The 19,889-nt window shown below is 43.8% G+C and overlaps 1 protein-coding gene across 1 annotated transcript in view; it reads left to right on the forward strand.

The window, feature by feature from the left end:
- Crebl2 (cAMP responsive element binding protein like 2) overlaps positions 1 to 17,951 on the forward strand; it is a 30,143-nt gene extending 12,192 nt beyond the window's left edge. Inside the window, exons 2-5 of the mRNA XM_051173203.1 lie at positions 5,017 to 5,214; positions 7,729 to 7,873; positions 8,746 to 8,783; positions 15,017 to 17,951. Of these exons, the coding sequence (XP_051029160.1) occupies positions 5,017 to 5,214; positions 7,729 to 7,873; positions 8,746 to 8,759 (357 nt within the window). The 3' untranslated portion in view covers positions 8,760 to 8,783; positions 15,017 to 17,951. The remainder of the gene's footprint in view (positions 1 to 5,016; positions 5,215 to 7,728; positions 7,874 to 8,745; positions 8,784 to 15,016) is intronic.
- The last annotated feature ends 1,938 nt before the right edge of the window (positions 17,952 to 19,889 follow it).

A 19,889-nucleotide genomic window follows, 5' to 3' on the forward strand; every position in this document is an offset into this window, starting at 1 on the left:
AGAGCTCATGTTTAATCCCAGTACCATAGAGGTATAAAAGATAGGAGCAGGGTCTTCGGGAGTCAATCTCAGGAGTCTCTAGCCATGTTGAGGAGAGCAGAGCAGTCTGAGTGAAACTGAGGAGCAGTCTGAGGATCGCCCCTTTGGTCTGAGCTGAGGTAGAGGCGAGAGCTAGTGGCTGGCTGCTTTGCTTTTCTGATATTTAGCTTGAAACCCAATATCAGATTAGTTTCTGATTTTTTTTTTCTACGCTACAGCTGTGAGATGCCTGATGTGAGTGCTGTGTAAGAACAGTACACATATTTAACCACTGGGCCATCCCTCCCCCCACCAATACTTGAATGGCTTATGGAATGCATAAAGTTCAGTGTTAGTGCCTTGATTATCTAACATATTTATATAATGCTTTGGTTTGTAAACTGCTGGGATATATTACAAGGCTTGAGATTATTTAAAACTGTCCTCTGATGCTAACAACTCTCTAGAACACTGGTGTACTTAAATACCAGACTGTGGCTGCTACAAAAAGCAGACACTTTGGCCCAGTGCAGAAGCAGTTATGCAAAAGAAGTAGTGGTTATATGCCATTAAATCTAATTGTATTGATAACATAAAGTACAGAACTCCCTGTTAATTAGCTGTGCCTTTCAACTTTAAGAAAGGAGTGCGTGGGCTGGGGCTGGAGGGACGGCTCAGCAGTTAAGAGCACTGGCTGCTCTTCCAGAGGACTCAGGTGTGATTCTCAGCACCCACAACTACTTCTAACTCCAATTCCAAAGGGACCCCACACTCTCTTCTAGTCTTTACAGACATTGGGCACATAAGTGCTGCATAGATATACATGCAAGCAAAATGCCCATACATACAAAAAAATGAATTGCATATTTTGTGATGAAAGTAAAATAGATATGGTATGTGTAGTTGCCAGATTTAATTCAGAACTCAAAGAAGACTGCTGTACATGCTGTTCTCTTGCTGGCAGAGATGGCTGTTCTTGGAGGCAGCCTTCCCTAAATTAACTAGAGCAGCAGTGTGGGAAGGAGTGGATATAGCACTATGATTGCTGACTCAGCTACACTGCAACGTAGATTGCCTTTTTAAAAACAATTTCTGTGTTTCTATGAGAAAAGAGAGATCAAGAGTGCACGCTTGTGACATGACATGCATATGAAGGTCAGAAATTCAACTTTATAGGAGTTGATTTCTCCTTTTGTCCCACCATGGGATCCAGGAATTGAACTCAGGTCATCAAGTTTATGCAACTAGAGCCTTTACTCTGTGGCGTTCATTCATTTGAAGACAAGGTCTCACTATGAAGGAAGCCCAGGCTGCCCTCAAATTCCTGAGCTTCTTGCTTAGTTACCTGAGTGCTGAGATTATAGACATATGCTATACCCTTCCTCGCTGTGAGTGAGTGAGTGTGTGTGTGTGTGTGTCTGTCTGTCTGTCTATACCTTTTGAGACAGGGTCACATTCTGTAGCTGAGGTTGATCATGAACTCAAAGCAATCCTCCTGCCTCAGCCTCCTGAATACAGCATATTCTACCATGCCTGGCATTATATGTTGCATGTGCATGTTGGGCAAGTTCTGTACCTCTATGTTTTGTCAAACTTGACCCTTTATATTGCTTTCTAAAAACTGTAGCAATCACAAATCAGATGAAGGGTGGTTTCAAAATATTGTTTTTAACTTGTGTAGTTTATGAAATATGAACATCATATAAAATTTCATAATGCTGAGGTCACTGAGGCCATTCTAGAATTACTAACAAGCATTTGGCCCTGAAAAGCTTTCTGATCATACTGGAAGATAAACATGATGGTATAGACCAGAAAAGCTTTCAAAGACCAATTTTTGACAAGTTGAAACTAATCAGAGATAAGTATTAGAGTAGATGGCTTTATAAAAATTATAAAAATTTTAAATGTTTGTGTTTTGCATGTATGTATGTGCATCAAATGTTTGCAGTGCCCACATCCACCAAAAGAGGGCATTGGATCCCCAGGGACTGAAGATACAGATGGTTATAAGCCTCCGTGTGTGTGTGTGTGTGTGTGTGTGTGTGCGTGTGTGTGTGCGCGTGATGGAAATTGAACCCTGATCCTAGAATAGCCAGTGCTCTTAACCATTGAACCTCACTCCAGTCCACAGCTAGCGTCTAATATGGTAGTGGAAATGGCATGGTTTTCCCCACAGCTATTAAGTAGACTGTCTCCTTTCAAAGCTATCCTGTAAGATGCTAGAAGCATAGAAGTGGAATTTGGTAAAGGCATGAAAATGGCCTATTTGTTTTTAAAATATGAAGGGTGTTTGCTTGGTTTTTAGGGCTAAAGTTCTGGGTTGGAGCTCCAGAACCAATAAGTAAATCAATAAATAGGCTTTGGGGTTTTTTTCTTTGTTTGTGTTTTGTTTTGGTTGGTTGGTTTTTTGTTTGTTTTGAGGCAGGGTCTCTATGTAGCCCTGGCTGGCCTGAAGTTCACAGAGGTCCACCTACCTCCTCCTCCAGTAGACTGGGATTAAAGGGTGTGCCACAAACACTGACCTTAGTTTTTTAAAAATTTAACCATTATATTTTGTGGTCTGATTTTTATAGTGTGATACTATTAATGGTCTCAGATAAACAAATGAACATTGCTCTTTAGTTTTATTGCCTTGCAGGTTTTACATTTATTGCAGTGATTAATTGCTGGTGTTTGATTTTGCACCTTCTCCTTTAGACTTGCCTTGCCCGCATTCAGTACATTGAGGGTGAGAATGTGGTGATGGTGAGGATTGAACCTAGGGCTTTATACAGTGTTGGGTTCCACCACTGTGAGCCCCCACTCTGTCACCGAGCTCCAGTGCCAACTCTTCTCCGAGGGTGGGTGGTTTTCAGGGGAAATGCGGTATCATTCAGTCTTGTCAGACAGAGATGGACAGTGAAATAGTGGAGACATTTAAAGAGCTCCGAAGTAGTGAGGCTTGTAAAAACTCTATCCAAAAGGGTTCCCCCAAGAAAGACATAAAGAGTGGCATTGCTGGAGTGACTCAGTTTCAGAACTAAATAGTGAGGAAGTTTAAATTTCTCTGCCAGTCTCCTGACAATTGTCCCTAAGCAGTAAGTAAATGGTGATCTGGAGTGTGTGTCTGTGGGACAAGCAGAAACCGGAGACAGTCTGGAGCAATAATTACAGGCTTCTAAAGGCAGGAGGGAAGGACTCCTGAAAATTTCAGGGTCTTTCTGATTCCTCCTACCGGCTCAATAAATTTGAAGAGGAAGCTTATAGCTAAGTCACTTAGGATGCGTATTAACTTACATCTACACACAATTTAATGTAGGTTTTATATATTTTATCTACTGTAAAGTTAAAAATCTTGAAAATAAGAAGTGCGTAAGTATGCGTGTGCAGGTCGTCCAGTAGCACACGATTATCCCTGTAGTCCTTGCCACCCGTGACACCACTGAGAGATATCCGAAGCATGGCAGCCATCCGTTCCAGTGGCTCCCTTCTAGTTACCCATGACCAGTATCTGTGATGCCTGGGCTCCTCGCCCAGCAACAGCTCCTGCTGAAATGCTTGGTACCCTGGGGACACCTGGCCCCTACACTGGGGTCTCCCCTAGGCCAGTGTTAGAGTTTCCTGAGAACTCAGTACAATCCCCACCCCCACCCCAGGCCTCCAGAATCGGGATCACCTATGGCCTGGTTCATGAAACCATGAAGCAGCTCCCAGTTATCTGGCCAGGCCAACAACAGGGTCCTATCCTGACCTGGCAGAACCACCAGCCAACCAAAGCTTCAGCGGTGCTAGGCCAGGACCCCAATCATCCGCTTCACCCTGTAAACTAGGCAGGCTGCTACAAGGCAAAGGCACCAGCAGGAGCTGGAGAGGGAGAGCCCCTTCTTCTCTCACAGCACTGAACTTTCCTGACCCCATAGCTGTGCTTGTACCAAGCAAATAAACTCCCAGCAGCCATCCTCAAACAAAGAAAAGAAATATTGAAAATACACATGTAATACCCAGCAAAGAAGTCCTTGTTTGCTAACATTTTTATGTTGAAGTCATGATAAACTGAGGCCGGAGAGATGGCTCCGTGGTTAAAAACACTTGTTCTTACAGATGACCTGGGTTCGATTCCTAGAACCCACATGGCTGCCTGTAACTCCAGCTGCTAGAGATCCAATACTTTTTCATGACCTCAATAGACACCAGGTCCACATGTGCTGCACTAAGTGCAGGCAAAACACCCATACACAGAAAACGCTAAAAGACACCAAGATACACTTATTTTTACTTTTGAATCATTGTGTTACTTTCTGTGTATGTGTTTTAGCTGCATGTATGTCTGTGTACCACATGCATACTTGGTGACAAGAGGATGTCAGATCCCTTGGAAGTGGACTTACAGATGGTTGGGAGCCACCACGTGGATTCTGGGGATCAAACCTGAGTCCTCCACAAGAGCAACGAGTGCCCCTAACCTCTGAACCAGCCCCAGATTTGGAGTGTTTTTACTTATCTTGATGTAGTTTTCTTGAGGCAATAACATTACTGAGATGGCTCAGTGGTTAAGAGCAGGTATTGCTCCTTCATAGGTAATGAGTTCAGATCCTAGCCTTTGTGTCTGGAAGGTCACAGAACTCTCTTGTAGGGGATCCAGTCCCCTCTTCCGGTCCCCTTAGGTCATTGCTCTCATATGCATAAACATACACACACATAATTTAAAAACATGAAAATAAAAATTTAAAAAATGTCCAACTTCATGTGACATATAGAATTTATTGTTAAACTATTAAACTTTATTATAATTGAAGAACTAATAAAAGCTTGCATTATATATTATCTCACACTCATGATATCAAAAGTATGAAAAAATGAGGACCCAGAAAGATTTTGGGACAGATTTATGCTTGTTTGGCTCTGTAGACTTCACTCCCTCATTTATAAGCGTTCTCCTTGCTAATAGGTAGCCACAGTTGCTTTGTCATAAAGAAAACTAAAAAGAAAAACCGTGTCTCCTCTCTCTTGCTGAAGGTGGTTGGAGGCAAAGTGAAGAAGCCTGGGAAACGAGGACGGAAGCCAGCCAAAATTGACTTGAAAGCAAAACTTGAGCGGAGCCGACAGAGTGCAAGAGAGTGCCGGGCCAGGAAAAAGCTGAGATACCAGTACTTGGAGGAGCTGGTGTCCAGCCGGGAGAGAGCTATATGTGCACTCCGAGAGGAACTGGAAATGGTAAAGTCTCAGCAACAGGACAGACACCCATCCTAACCTGGCTGTCAGTGACTGGCAGTAAAACAGGAGTCATACCAGCCGTTACTGTCTAATCGGCAAACAATGGAAAGAATGTTCATCTTTTTTGCCACACTGTAGGCAAATAGGCATTTTTTAGTACAGTGCTGGTGGTAGAAAAAATGGGGGCTGGAGAGATGGCACTGGTTGCTCTTCCAGAGGATCTGAGTACAATTCCCAGCACCACATGGCGCCTCACAACCATCTGTGATGGGATCCAGTGCCCTCTTCCCGTGTGTAGGCATACATGCGTAAATTATATAAATTATATAAACCTTAAAAAAAAAAGCTGTGGCCCTCCCCAAATTGGGGAGGGGGAGTTAAAAAAAAAAAGAACCAAGGATCCCATTTGTGGCTCAGCAGGTAAAGGTGTTGCCACCAAGACCAATGACCTTCATTTAATCCCCCAAAACCCACCTTGTGGCTAGAGAGTACCAGTGCCTGCAGGCTTTCCTCTGACTTCCACATGCGTGCTCATCACTGTAGTGAGTGTGATGAAAGTTAAACAGGAAGGGGATGTAGTGTAGTTAGCAGAGTGCTTATCTAGCAAGCATGAGGCTCTGAGTGTGATGCCAGTACTGCATGAGATGGGGTGTGATGACACATGCTTGTAACCCTAGCACTCAGGAGGTAGAGGAGCAGAAGCCCAAGGTCATTTCCAGCTACATAATGAGACTTTGTCTTAACCCACCCCCAAATAAAGGCAACAGTGCAATAGCAGGCTGTTGAGATATTGATCGCACTGTATTCATAGATGAGGCTACTTGTGACAAGTATGGGGGCCACAATGCGGTCAAGTTTGGAGAAGCACTTAGAAGGCTGAGGCAAGATGCAGAGGGCCTGTGCCCCCCAAATCACAGTGCACAGAAGTATTTACTGATGCAGAAGGATGCTCACGATGTATTCCTAGTGGAAAGAGCCACATAACAGTCCATGATTCTGCATGGGAGGCTGCCATTTGTGTTCCCATGGGTTTATTCACTTTGCATTCAGAGTTAACGGTGATTGAGGAAATGTGAGAGTAGAGAAAACAAAGAAAACCCTTTAACTGTAAACTCAGGGATGAGGTAACAGGTGAGAGAAGAGAGGGTACTACCATGACTGTTGCAAATCTGGCTTTCCAAAAAAAGTAAGGAAGCGGGGTGTAGTGTAGTGCATGCCTGGGGATAGAGACAGGAGGATCAGGAGGTCAAGGCCAGCCTCTGAATTCTATGAGACCATCTAAAAATAAAACCCATAGGGCCGAGCAAAGTGCCTGAGAGCAGACCCTCAGCACCCACATGAGGCTGGATGCATGGCAGCACACATCTGTAATCCCAATGCTCCTTGGCAAAATGCAGGACAAAAGCACCAGTATCCAGATGCTCTGGGGCCAGCTAGGCTGGAATATGCAGCAGCAAATGACAAATGACCCTATCTGAAGGTGGAAGAGAAGGACTGACACACACAGCTGTGTCATATGACTTCCACACATGCAATGATCCAAGCCTAAAGAATTTAGAAACAGGAAGGGGCCAAGATGGCTCATTGAGTAAAGCACTTAACACAGAAGTCTGTCGTCCTGAGCAGTGAACCTCAAACTACATAAAGGTGGGAGATGAGAACCAGCTCACAGCATTGTCCTCTGATTACCACATAAATGCTGTGTGTGCCATGTGAGCTCATACACGCAGTAATAATAATACAATTCTTAAGGGGCACTGGGAGATGACTGGGTGAGTCACTTGCTATGCAAACATGAATTCAGTCTCCAGAATTCACATAGCAGGGACAGTGGCACACACTTGACATCCCAGTGCTAGGGGCAGGGGAGATGGAGGGTCCCTGGGGATGTCTGGCCAGCAATCTAGCCAATCAGTGAGCTCCCAGGTCAGGGAGATACCTTGTCTCAAAACATAATGGGGGAGAAATTCAGAAGACACTGGCATCAACTGCTAGTCTCTACATGAACTCACATGCAGTGAGACATGCACACAGGCATGCACTTGTACCCATGCACAAAAAGCAAAGAAGTAATAAAGGCATTAAGATGCTCCAGATGGCTGCTCTTCCGTTTATTTCTTGTAATACATTGCTATTGATTTTTATGTTGAATTTGGTCTGTTATATGTCATGTTATTACTTTGGCTTCTGCAATATAAGTTGCCTGAGGGCAGAATCTTTGTATACCCCCAAAGTCTATAGTGTACACTGTGGTAGAATGTGTGTGTGTGTGTTCTCATACATGTAATAGTAGTGTGTGCAGCTACCACTGGTAGTTGTTTAGTGAATATTTACTAGAGAGAGTCTCCCCTCACCCATTACTTGATATTAAACCCAAGGCCTCTTGCATGCTAAGCAAGTGCTCTAGCAGTGAGCTACAGTCAAGCCCTCAGGGCAGCTCCTGTATCTAGGATTTCCACACATGCTATCTGAACTCCAATTTAGCATTTTACTTAACTGTATTAAATATTTCAGTACAAGCAATGGTGCATGGCAATGGACCAAGGGAAAATCCCTTCTGAAATAAGGGCCCTACTCACCGGAGAGGAGCAGAACAAGTCTCAACAGAACTCAAGCAGGCATCCCAAAGCTGGGAAGACAGATGCTAACACCAATTTGTGTGAGTACCGTCCACAGAAACATCCCAAGGTGGAGTGAGTGAGACTTGAAATAAAATGGAGCACTGATGTCATTTTAAGATTGCTAGTCAGCAAGTGTTGTGGTAGAAGATCCCAAACCCTGAAGTGAAAGCCAGCAGAAGGCAGGGTGTGGTGGTGTACACGTGCTCGGCCGTCACGTAGGGAAGCTTCGAGATGGAGGCCAGCATGGGCTTCATAGAAAGACCCCATGTCAAAAGACAGAATGAATAGCCCAGTCAGCTGGTGAATATATGGTAGACAGACCATAATTTAAAGTGGCCCTCAGAGTGTTAATACAACTTTTTTTACATGTGCATTTACTCACAGCTTACAAGGTAGTTTAACATTTAACTTAGACATTTAATCCAATAACAGTGCTAAAGAGCTGTTGACTCTAAAACAGTTCTTCATTTTTGGTGATCCCCAATCATAAAATTATTTTTCATTGCTACTTCAGAGTATGTTCACTACTGTTATGAATTGTAAGCCAGGTGATATGGCACATGCCTTTAATCCCGGAACGTGGGAGGCAGAGGCAAGCCTAGTTCCAGGACAGCCAGGACTTCACAGAGAAACTCTGTCTTAAAACAAAACAAAACAAAAACTCAAAAATAAAGATTAATTGTAATGTAGATATATTTGGAGATAATAGAGGTTTGTTAAAGGAGTCTTGACCCACAGGATGGAACCATTGCTCTAGGCCTACCATTCAGTCCCAGGACAAAGACCAAAACAGGAAAGGAGAGGAGAAATAGAGTGGCTGGGTGAGGCCCCGGGTCTCTCAAGTGAAATTTTAGAGTCCAGGCTCTTGCTACAGTAAGTTGTAACTGAAGGTGTTTTTCTTCTTTTGTAGTGCTGGGGAATTGAACCCATAGCTTCAGAAATAACTAGGTAAGTTCTCTACGTGCCCAGCCCAGGGTGGTTTTTATTTTTGTTGAGGTGAAATTCATGTGACATGAAATGAACTTTAAAATGGCAGCTTTAAAAATCTGCCATTTTAAAATTACAGTGCAGAGACTTTTAGTGTATTTGTGGTGTTACACAACTGTCATCTTTAACCACAAATATGTGATTACCATAGAAAAGATCCCTGGACCATTAAACAGCCCTTTGCAACCATGGACCCGAGGTCCCAATAGATTAATCCACTGTAGGCATTTCGTATATTTGGGATCATTTAGTATCTTCTGCATCTGACTTCATTAACTTAGTCTGGTCTTTTCATGACTGACTCATGTTATACCATGTATCAGAATCTCATTCTTTCTTATGATCCATTATTTTATAGATGCACATACCATGGTGGTCTATCCATCTGTCCATTTTGATAGGCATTTGTTTCTATCTGCTGGCTTCTGGGATACTGTCAACATTGCTGCTGTGAACATGTGTATACAGGTGTTCATGTATGGGCTTGACTTGGCTGGGCGGGGGGAGGGAGGTGCCTCAACTCACTGTGTAACTATGGAGAAACTGCACCCTGACCCTCCTGCCTTCAGCCTGCCCAGCTCTTCCGCATGTATTCCTGGGGTCAAACTGCTGGGCCATAAGGAATTCTGTTTAACTCTCTTAAGGACTGCTGAACTCTTTTCTATGATGGCCAAGGTGTGTTAAATTCCCACTAACAGTGCTTTCTCTACATCTCATCAATACTTGCCATTTTCTGTCTTTTTTGTGAGACATGAGATCTCACTATGTTGCCTGGGACTGAAATCCAGGGCTCAAGTAATACTTGTGCCTCGGCCTCTCTGGTAGCCAGGGTTACAGGCATGTGCCACTGTTGCAGCCCTATTTGGGGTTTTGTTTTAAATTTTATTTATTCATTTATTAGTTTTTCAAGACAGGGTTTCTTTGCATAACCCTGGATGTCCTGAATCTCACTTTGTAGACCAGGCTGTCCTCAAACCCAGATTCACCTTCCTTTGTCTCATGAGTACTAGGATTATGGCTTTATTTTATTTTATTTATTTTTGTAAAGAGTTTTGCTATGTTACCTTAGATGACCTAGGACTCATGTTTACTATGCTGGCTGGCCTTGAACTTCCTGCAATCCTTCTGCCCCTGCCTCCCCTCCCAGGTGACGAGGTTACAGATCTGTGCTAGCAGGCACCATGCCCAGTGTCCAAGCTGTTTGATGGATTGATCATTTGTTTTTAAACTATAGCCCTTCTAGTGAGCATGTTGCAGTACCATTGTGTTTGGTACTGTGTGTGCTTTGATTGGGCGTGCATGTACACAGTGCATGTGTAGAGCTCAGAGGACGATTTTGTGGAATCTGTTCTCCGTGTTGGTTGATTTTACTCTTTACTCTTACGGGGGCGCACCACCCAGCTTCAAATACATCACACACAGAGCTTATTCTTTCTTATGAATGCCTGGCCTTAGCTTGGCTTGTTTCTAGCCAGCTTTTCTCGTTTTTTATTCAGTTATACATTTTTCCCCACTCCTCTTCCACTCTTCCCCCTACCCACCACACTCCCAATTTACAAAGGAGATGTTGTCTTTCCCCTTCCTAGACGGATCCACGTGTATCTCTTAGGGTCCTCGGTTACTGAGGTTCTCTGGGGGTGTGCCCTGTAGGCTGGTTGTCCTTTGCTCTATGTCTAATATCCACTTATGAGTGAGTACATAATATATTTGTCTTTCTGGGTCTGGGTTACCTCACTCAGGATGGCTTTTTCTAGCACTGTCCATATGCCTGCAAATTTCAAGATGTCATTGTTTTTTACCGATGAGTAAGTAATATTTCATTGTGTAAATATACCACATTTTCCTTATCTATTATTTGGTTAAGGGGCATGTTGCTGGAGTTTCTTGTCCTGCCAGGTCCCACCACTGTTTCTCAGTCCCAAAGTAAGCACACAGACACTATATTAATTATAAATCTGTTAGCTATGGCTGGGGTTTCTTACTGGCTAGCTCTCTCTTAACTATTAACCCATAACTACTAATCTATGTAATTCTACATAGCCTCATCTTACCAGAGAATGCCTGGCACATCCTAACTTCCCAGTCTCTATGTGGCATCTCTCCCCAACATCCTCCTCATCTCCTAGCCCTGCCTATCTTTCTGCCTCTACTGGATATTGGCCAAATAGTGTTTTATCCATCAACCAATATGAGAAACATGTATACAGAAGGACAAGCCCCATTAGGGGCATCTAGGTTGTTTCCAGGTTCTGCCTCTTACGAATAACGCTGCTATGAACATAGTTGAGCAAATGTCCTTGTGGCATGAATGTGCATCCTTTGGGTATATGCCCAAAAGTGGTATTGCTGGGTCTTGGGGTAGATTGATTCCCCGTTTTCTGAGGAACCCCTATACTGATTTCCAAAGTGGCTGTACGAGTTTACATTCCCACCAGCAATGGGGGAGTGTTCCCCTTGGCCCCCATCATATCCAGCATAAGCTGTCATCAGAGTTTTCCTGCTTTCGTCTGTGTTGGGATGTTTAGGTCTACTGATGTGGCACCGCTGTTTTCTGCTGGTGCTGCATCGTTCTCTGTTGTCCAATGCTCTCTTACCTTGTCGTCTGTGCAGCTCTTCCAATCAGCACAGGTGGCTGTGCTCCCAGGCCTCCCGCTCCCTCCCACTGGTGTAGCTGGGCGCTGTGGTTCCACTGCACATTCTTTCAGGTGCAGGCAGCTGAGCCTTTGGAGACTGCTTTCACTGCAGGCAGGTAGACCCACAGCTCTGGGGCCCTCCTCCCGGTGTCAGTGGTGCCTTGGCTATGGTGAGCACTCTTCTAGGTGCAGTCGGGGCTGAGGGTGAGAGTCTGGTTCATGGTCAAATAGCTTCCACCGTCTCCCGGTGTGGGCTGGCAGCCGGGGTCCAAGGCCACACGCTCTGGCTAACCAGCTTTTCTTCACTTAAATTAGCCAGTCTATGTTTTGCCTCTGGGCTTTACCTTTCTCTTAAATCTGTGTATCTTGCTTTACCTCTTACCCTGTGGCTGACTGTGTGGCAGGGTGGCTGGCCCCCAGCATCTTCCTCTCCTTGTTCTTGCTCCTTCTCTTTATTCTCTGCCTGTCAGCACCACACATCCTTCCTCCTGCATTGCTATTGGCCATTCGGCTCTTTATTAGACCAATCAGATGTTTTAGACAGGCAAAGTAACACAGCTTCACAGAGTTAACCAAATGAAACATAAGAAGGCAACGCATCTTTGGTCATTAAACAAATGTTCAACAGCATAAACAAATGTAACACATCTTAAATTAACATTCCACAACACCTCCTGCCTTTATGTCAGTTCTGGGAATCAAACTCCGGTCACCTGGATTAGATAGAAAGAACTTTTAACCCCTGAGGCATCTCACGAGCACCTCATTTACAATACCTTAATAAATACTGATTCCGTGTTTTGTTTTTGTGGGCATTGGCCATTTGTATATGCTTTTTGGAGACATGTTTAAGTTTGCCAGTGTCTCAGTGAAGTGTTTTGTTATGTTGTTGACACTTTTTTATGTTGTTTGTGTTCTTTTGAGGCAGAGTCTCACCGTCCAGCCCAAGCTTGCTGAACCTCAGCGATCCTCCTCCCTAGCTTCCTGTGAGCTAGGATATGAATGTTTCCCCATGCTCTGCTGTGGAGTTTTAGGAGTTCCCTCTTGCTCTAGGCACTAGGTGTGTGGTCTGCAGGCTTTTCTCCTGCTTACTCAGCTGTGTTGTCGCTTTATTGATAGTGTCCTTGGATATACAAAAATTTAACTCTGGTTAGCTTCTTTTATCATCTGTTGCTGGTGCTTTTAACATCACATGAAAAGGTTCCATAATCAAGGGTGCACAATGAGCTCAGCCTCCTTGGTGACACAACGCAGAGACTCATGTCTTGCACGTGTTTGTTGGTTGAAGAGAGTGAAGGTTTTAGGATGTCATGGTTTCGGTGTGTAATCTGTCACCCAGGAGGTGGAGGATGAAAATGGCAGGCACTTCCTTCTTTTCCTTGTTATTAGGAGGGCTACAGTTATAAGTAAATGTTGCCATACTGGGTGCCCAGTGAGGTGGAGGCAAGACAACCTAGGCTATGTGAGACATAATCTCAAAGTTAGGAAATTAAAGGAATTTGGTTTTTGATAACTTTTAGTAGATAACATTACACCTTAATCTGAATTAAACTAGTTAAAATAACCAACATAACTAATTTTCTATATATTTATAATTTATTAAAAGCCTTATTAAAATAACCAACATAACTAATTTTCTATATATTTATAATTTTTTAAAAGCCTTAGTACTTGAACGTGTGACTCACACTTGTTATTTGATCATTCAGGAGGCTGAGACAAAAAGATTACTATGATTTTGAGGTCAGTCTGGACTACTGTCTTAGTTTCTCTTCCTGTTGCTGTGATAAAATACCCTGATGAAACCAACTGGAAAAGAGTTTGTTGTAGGCAGTTTCTCTGTGTCCTAGCACCCACTCCCAAATAACCACTCAGAGACTATTGTTAATTATAAATGCTCAGCTGATAGCTCGGGCTTATTACTAACTAACTCACTCTTTCAAATTACCCCATTTCTATTCATCCATGTGCTGCCCCAAGGCTGGCTTTCATCTCTCCTGCATGTCCTGCTTCCTTTCCATCTGACTGGTTACTCCTCTGCTCTCCTTCTCAGCATTCTCTCTCCCTGAAAATCCTGCCTAGCCATCAGCCAATCAGCTTCTTGTCAACAATGAGAGTGATACACTTTCACAGTGTACAGAAGGATCATTCCACTGCAATCTATGTTAGCTTGCAGTTCAAAATACAGACCACCATGGTGAGGAAGTCACAGAGGTAGGAGCTTGAGGCAGCTGCTCACAGCACATCCCCAGTAAGAAGCAAAGAGTAGTGATACTCAGCTCTCTTTGTCCACACAATGCAGTCCAAAGTCCCCTGTCTCAGACATGGTGCCACCATTAGTTAAGGTAAGCCATTACATATCAATTAGTGCAACAAAGTAAACCCCCACAAACCTTCTCCCAGCTGATTCTAGAGTTCATCAGTGTAACCATCCACTGATGAACATAATTCCAGGCCATCCTGGGATGGAGTAAGATCATGTCTCATAACAAAACAAACAATAGCATCAACACAAGCCTTCCTGTATATATTAACCTGAAGAAAAAGTGAAGAACTGTAGCTGGGTGTGGTGGTACACACCTGTAATTCCATTACTTGACAAGAGAGGCTCAGGGTCATCCTCTTACATAGAGTGCTTGAGACAAGCCTGGGCTATACATAAAATCCGGTCTCCAAAACCCACAACTGTTCGGTGAGTGAAGTGCTTCCTGTGACAGCACAAGGACCTGAGTTTGAATCCCAGAATCATAAAGCCAGGCACGATAGTCTGCTGTGCCATCCCAGTGCTTCAATAGCCAGAGGGCATGTGGAGACAGGAGTCTCTGGAAGCTCACAGGGTGGCAGTTCTGGTATACACGGTCGAAAAACAAAAAGACCCTGCCTTAAATGTGCCATGAAGTGAAGACTGGATGTAAGGTTGTCCTCTGACCTCCACATGTGTGCCATGGCATGTGCCTGTACATGCTATGCCCGAGTGGTGAACCCCCTCCCCCAGACCACCAGGAGTCAGAGTTCATATGCAAAAGCAAAGAGCTTTTATTGCAAGCTTGAGCTTGGACTTTCTGTCAGTTCCAATGGCTGTTGGATCAGGGAGAACATTGAGCTCAGCGATGGCAGGGTTTTAAGGAGTAGAGGATTGGAGGGGGGATCCCAGATTCAGATGGGGATAGAACTCCTGGTTTGGCAGGAGTTGGGTAGCAGGAGTCTTGTCAAACAGGGATTGGTACTGGTGTTGCTGTAAGGAAATTGGCAACCTGTGTATCAGTTAGGGATAAGGTAGGTAAGCTATTCTTAATTTTCTGGAGCATCCAGTACTTGCTTGTCTCAATTCTGATTGCTCCCCAGGGGATCATGCGGTTTTTCCTGGTTATTGTAAGGGTGAGGCCTAGTCCCAGTGTTGCTAGTTTGCACCTGTCATGGCTGCACTGATGTGGTGAGGCCTCTTCATTTTCACACTCACACAGAAATAAATGAATAAACAAATTCACAAATTTAAAACTGGAGTGATCAAACCTCGTGACTAAAAACATTCTCCTGCTGGTGTATTTGTTTTCTGTCCAGGGTGAAGAGCATATAAAATGGAGTCAGTGATCAAAGCCAATGGTCTAACGACTATGGAGGACACATGGGCAGGACTTTGCTTCTTGTCTCCCCCTACCGCTTACTGCTCAGTAGGCATCTCTGTAAATCCGAAGTTTCTACCAAAACGTGTGATTATACATCACGAAGGCCTTTGCTTTAATTTTCAACACTTAGATTTGCCAACATTCAGACCTGCTCTGTATTGTTCTCCATGTTGGTCAACAAGTTATGACGCCTGAAACCACAAGAAGAGAGGAAAGTGGATGGAAAGCGCATGTTTGCACCTTAGCCGTATGGCTTTTTTGGTTAATTTATATTTTTCCTATGTAATTCGTGTATTTGTTTATGTGTGTGTTTAGTTGTCCCTTCTCTTCATGTTTTAATCACTCTGCAAAAAGAAACCAAACAGGATGTTTGTTTGCTGTGGTTCTCAGCCTTTATGGACCCAATGTTACTCCTTTATATTTACTTGAGTAATGTTTGATTGTCTGTGAGCCATTCCAGCACAAGCTGTGAGTATATATTAACAGATACACATTTCTATTTTTATAATCCATAGTGATATGCCTGTTTTAAAGAATGTACATAAGAAACCCAACAAGAACGCCACAGACAGCCTCTTTTGCTGTCTCCTCACACTGTGTTTATGAAAGTTGGCTAGGGCCCAATCCGAGCTTGGAGAATTAGCCATGTTTTATTTTTAGGTGAAAAGTACCCTTCAGTAGCATTCATTATCTGAACCTGCAGTGTGTGGGTTCACATGTGTTTCTGTTGTATATCTACATGTACATGGAGTAGACAGGAGTGAATGTTCACACACGTTTACTTGTGTGCTCAACTAAAGCATGGAATTTTTTGAAGAACATAGAATGAAACTAGCTGCTGAGACTGAGTGTCTGCCTTCCCGCCTGTCAGAGCACAGGCGCACCGCTGGCGATGCTGATGGCTGCTGCCCTTGGCAGAGTATTCAGTGTCTTCCCTGACGCGAGTGTCCTTGTGAATGTGTTCTGAGCCAGAAAGAACCCACCATGTGCTTGTGCCTGCTTTAGCCTGTGCCTCCGCTGTGCCGGGGCACCCTGAGCTGTGCCTTACCCTGCAGCTTGGGGCCTGGCAGGCATACGGAATGGCAGGTGGCCCTGTATGGTCTCCATCCCAGCTGCATTTACACGATAGGGAGTGAGAGTTGAGGGGCAGAGCTCATAGTAGGATATGCCAAGATGAGGAATTTCTTCTTCACTCTTGCTAGTTCAGTCAGATATTGTGTTCTCTGTTGCTGCTAAACTACAATTGTTCCTCACTCTGATGAGGCAGGAACTTGGCTTCCAAAAAAGAAGTGTTTGCTACAGACTGGCAAAGGGTGAGGAGGTGTCATACTCTTCAGGCATGTCCAACATTTTGACATTGTGACTTGAAGCCTGAGAACTGAATGTTTTAAGTGAGTTTACAGTTTTGTGCTGGGACACATTCCTAGCTATTCTGAGGCATGTACAGCTTGCAAGCCATGGTTCAGACATGCCTGGCAGGTTTTCTGTGATGTGGGACACGAGATGGGTCTCTTGGCAGGCATTTAAACAGATGCCTCCCCTTAGCTCAAGATCCCTAGATCTCAAGCTTCAAACTTAGATCCCATGTTAGGTGTGTGTGACCACCGACAGACCACTAGCCCAGCTTGCTGGGGCTCTCTGTGTTTAAGAAAATGGGCATTTAAGGGTATTTAATATCTTCTTAGGACCATAAATGTAGACAAAGGGTAGTTGATATTCAGACCCTTCAGAATTTAAGTGTTTTCAAATATAGTGTTGAGACTGTCCTGGGTGTGTTTCTGCCAGCTGGTCTACTCAGTCATACACTATTACTCTGCAGAACAGCCCATGACTTTATGTTGCTTTGTTCAGTACCTTAGAACTCTCTAGGAAAGTTGATTTCAAAGCAAACATTCCAGGATGAATGTGGCCCTCAGTGGAATGTCTGCACTGTGCTAATGACTCTGCAGGCTCTAATTGTGATGCAGGGTCATCCCCAAGTAGAGCAGTTGGCCTTGGAGTGAAGTTGAATACACTCGAGTTTATTCTTGTGCCTGTATCGCTTTAGTGTTCTAGAGAAATCAAACCAAGAGAATGGCCCTTAGTGTTTGAAGGGGACGTGCTGATTGCTCTGGGAACTGTGCTGGCCCTTCTTCCTCAGAAGCCTGCGATCTGATCACTGGTCCTGACTCCCAAGAGCTGGAGCATCTCCATCTCCATCCTGTGGCACTGCAGGCGACTGCGCCTCCTTCCCAGAGGATAGCAGGCTGAGAGGACAGATCCCAAGGCCTTCACCCAGGGCAGGAAGAGGCCATGTGCCTCAGTCAACAGAGCCTGTCTCCTTTTTCTTTTTATCTCAAAAATTAAGGAGAAAATATATTTGTGAATTCACCAATCCAACTCTATCATTTTAGAATCCACTATAATTTTAGAATCCACTTTCCACATATTAAAGTAACTGGTGCAATATGGAATTGATCTGGTCTGGTCAGCTTTTAGGCTGTAGCTGAAGTTCTTAATTTCTTTTCTGTGACAACCATATAGCCACCATCCCTGCCACTGTTTGCCTTGCAGACAGTGCTCAGCATCGCCATCTAGAATTTACCATCTTTGAACTGTGATGGATTTGCTTTGGCTGGTTATTAAAAAAAAAAAAAAAATATTTAAATTGGGCTTCACTTTTAGTTAAAAGCAAGTAAATTTAACAAAAATAAATATATTTCACAGAAATCAGCTGCATGTTATAAATTTTAAAATGCATATTTCGTTTTTTTAAAGATGAGAGATAATTAAACCACATGGTATTTGGGGGCAATGAAGGATGTTTTTTCTCAGAAGAGCATTGTACAATTATATTTTTATGAAAAATAAAGTATATTCACCAAAATCAAGTCATATTGCCTGTTTCACAGTGCTGAAATGCCTCTGTATACACTTAGAGCAGATAAAGGAAAAGGGAACCGGATCATCAAGATGGCTCATCCGGCAAAGGCACTTGCTGCCAAGCCCGACAGTTCAGTCCCCACAGGGCGGAAGGGAGAGAATTGACTCGTGATCTATCCTCTGCTTCTGCACTCAAGGTGGTTAAGACTGCTTGCTGCTCCTGCAGAAGACCCAGGTTCAGTTCCCAGCACCCACATGATGGCTCACACAGCCTGCAACTACAGGGATCTGATGGGCCCCTGCATGTAAACATAACTCTTTTGTATTTAAATGGGACTAAGCAGATCCTCATCCCATTTTCTGAGTCACTCTGAATGATCTAATCAGCAGAGTCACTTTCAAAGGGTAGCTGGTGTGACAAGTTGGGTCATTTTAGTCATTTCTTGTGACAAAATGTCTGATGAAGGGTTTTACTTTGGCCTATGGTTTAAGGTTCAATCCAACCTAGGGAAGGCACTGCAGTAGGAATGTAAGGCAGTTAGTCACTGCATCTACAGTAAGGATGCAGGGTTGATGTCACTGCAACTGCAGTAAGGATGCAGGATTGATGTCACTGCATCTACAGTAAGGATGCAGGGTTGATGTCACTGCATCTGCAGTAAGGATGCAGGGTTGATGTCACTGCAACTGCAGTAAGGATGCAGGGTTGATGTCACTGCATCTACAGTAAGGATGCAGGGTTGATGTCACTGCAACTGCAGTAAGGATGCAGGGTTGATGTCACTGCATCTACAGTAAGGATGCAGGGTTGATGTCACTGCATCTATAGTAAGGATGCAGGGTTAATGTCACTGCATCTGCAGTAAGGATGAAGGGTTGATGTCACTGCATCTACAGTAAGGATGCAGGGTTGATGTCACTGCATCTACAGTAAGGATGCAGGGTTGATGTCACTGCATCTACAGTAAGGATGCAGGGTTGATGTCACTGCATCTACAGTAAGGATGCAGGGTTGATGTCACTGCATCTACAGTAAGGATGCAGGGTTGATGTCACTGCATCTACAGTAAGGATGCAGGGTTGATGTCACTGCATCTGCAGTAAGGATGCAGGGTTGATGTCACTGCTCCTGCAATAAAGAAGCAGACATTGCACCTGCAGTAAGGCTGCATGGTTGATGCTTCTGATGAGCTTTTCTTTTTATCCTGGGTTCGTGTCCCCAGACAGTGGATAAAGCTGTCCCCATTCAGGGTGAGTGCTCCCTCTGTTAACTCCTCTGGAAATGCCTTCATAGACAAACTTAGAGGTATTCCTGGGTGATAAAATCTCATCAAATTGACAAGATTAACCACTGGGTATGGAAACCAGCTTGTCAAATAGCACAGGACTGGGCTGGCAAGATGGCTCAGCAGGTAAAGGCCATTTGTCACCACACTTGACAACCTGAGTTGATCTCTGGAACCCACACACACAGCAGAAGGGAGCACCCTCTCCCCCAAGATGTTCTTTAGTCACACACCCATAAACACACTAAACAAATGCAGAAAAAAATAAAAATATTCCCAGTATCCAAGGATTTAAATTACCAAAAATAAAAATGTTTAATGAGCTCAAACAAAAATGTGTAATATTAGCCTATTCCCAGGTTGTTTTCTATATATTGCTATGCTTGTCCTTTGAATTGGTATAATTGGAGGCTCTTTGTGACAATAATAGCCTTTAATTAATTAGGTTCATCTTAAGAACCACTGATATTCCAACCAGTGATACTATGCTCTGATCATCTACATACAACGATTTCCAGGCTGCTAAGTAACAGGGTTTTGTTGTTGTTATTGTTGTTCCAAGTCTGGACTGTCATGTAAAGCTGTGCTGATGGCACAGTGTACAAAGACACACAGTGAAGGTGGCTGATGGGCCTGAACTCCAGCTCACATTCCCCCTTA

This window comes from Phodopus roborovskii, unplaced genomic scaffold (assembly GCF_943737965.1).
Source record: "Phodopus roborovskii unplaced genomic scaffold, PHOROB, whole genome shotgun sequence".
Taxonomy (NCBI): Eukaryota; Metazoa; Chordata; class Mammalia; order Rodentia; family Cricetidae; genus Phodopus; species Phodopus roborovskii.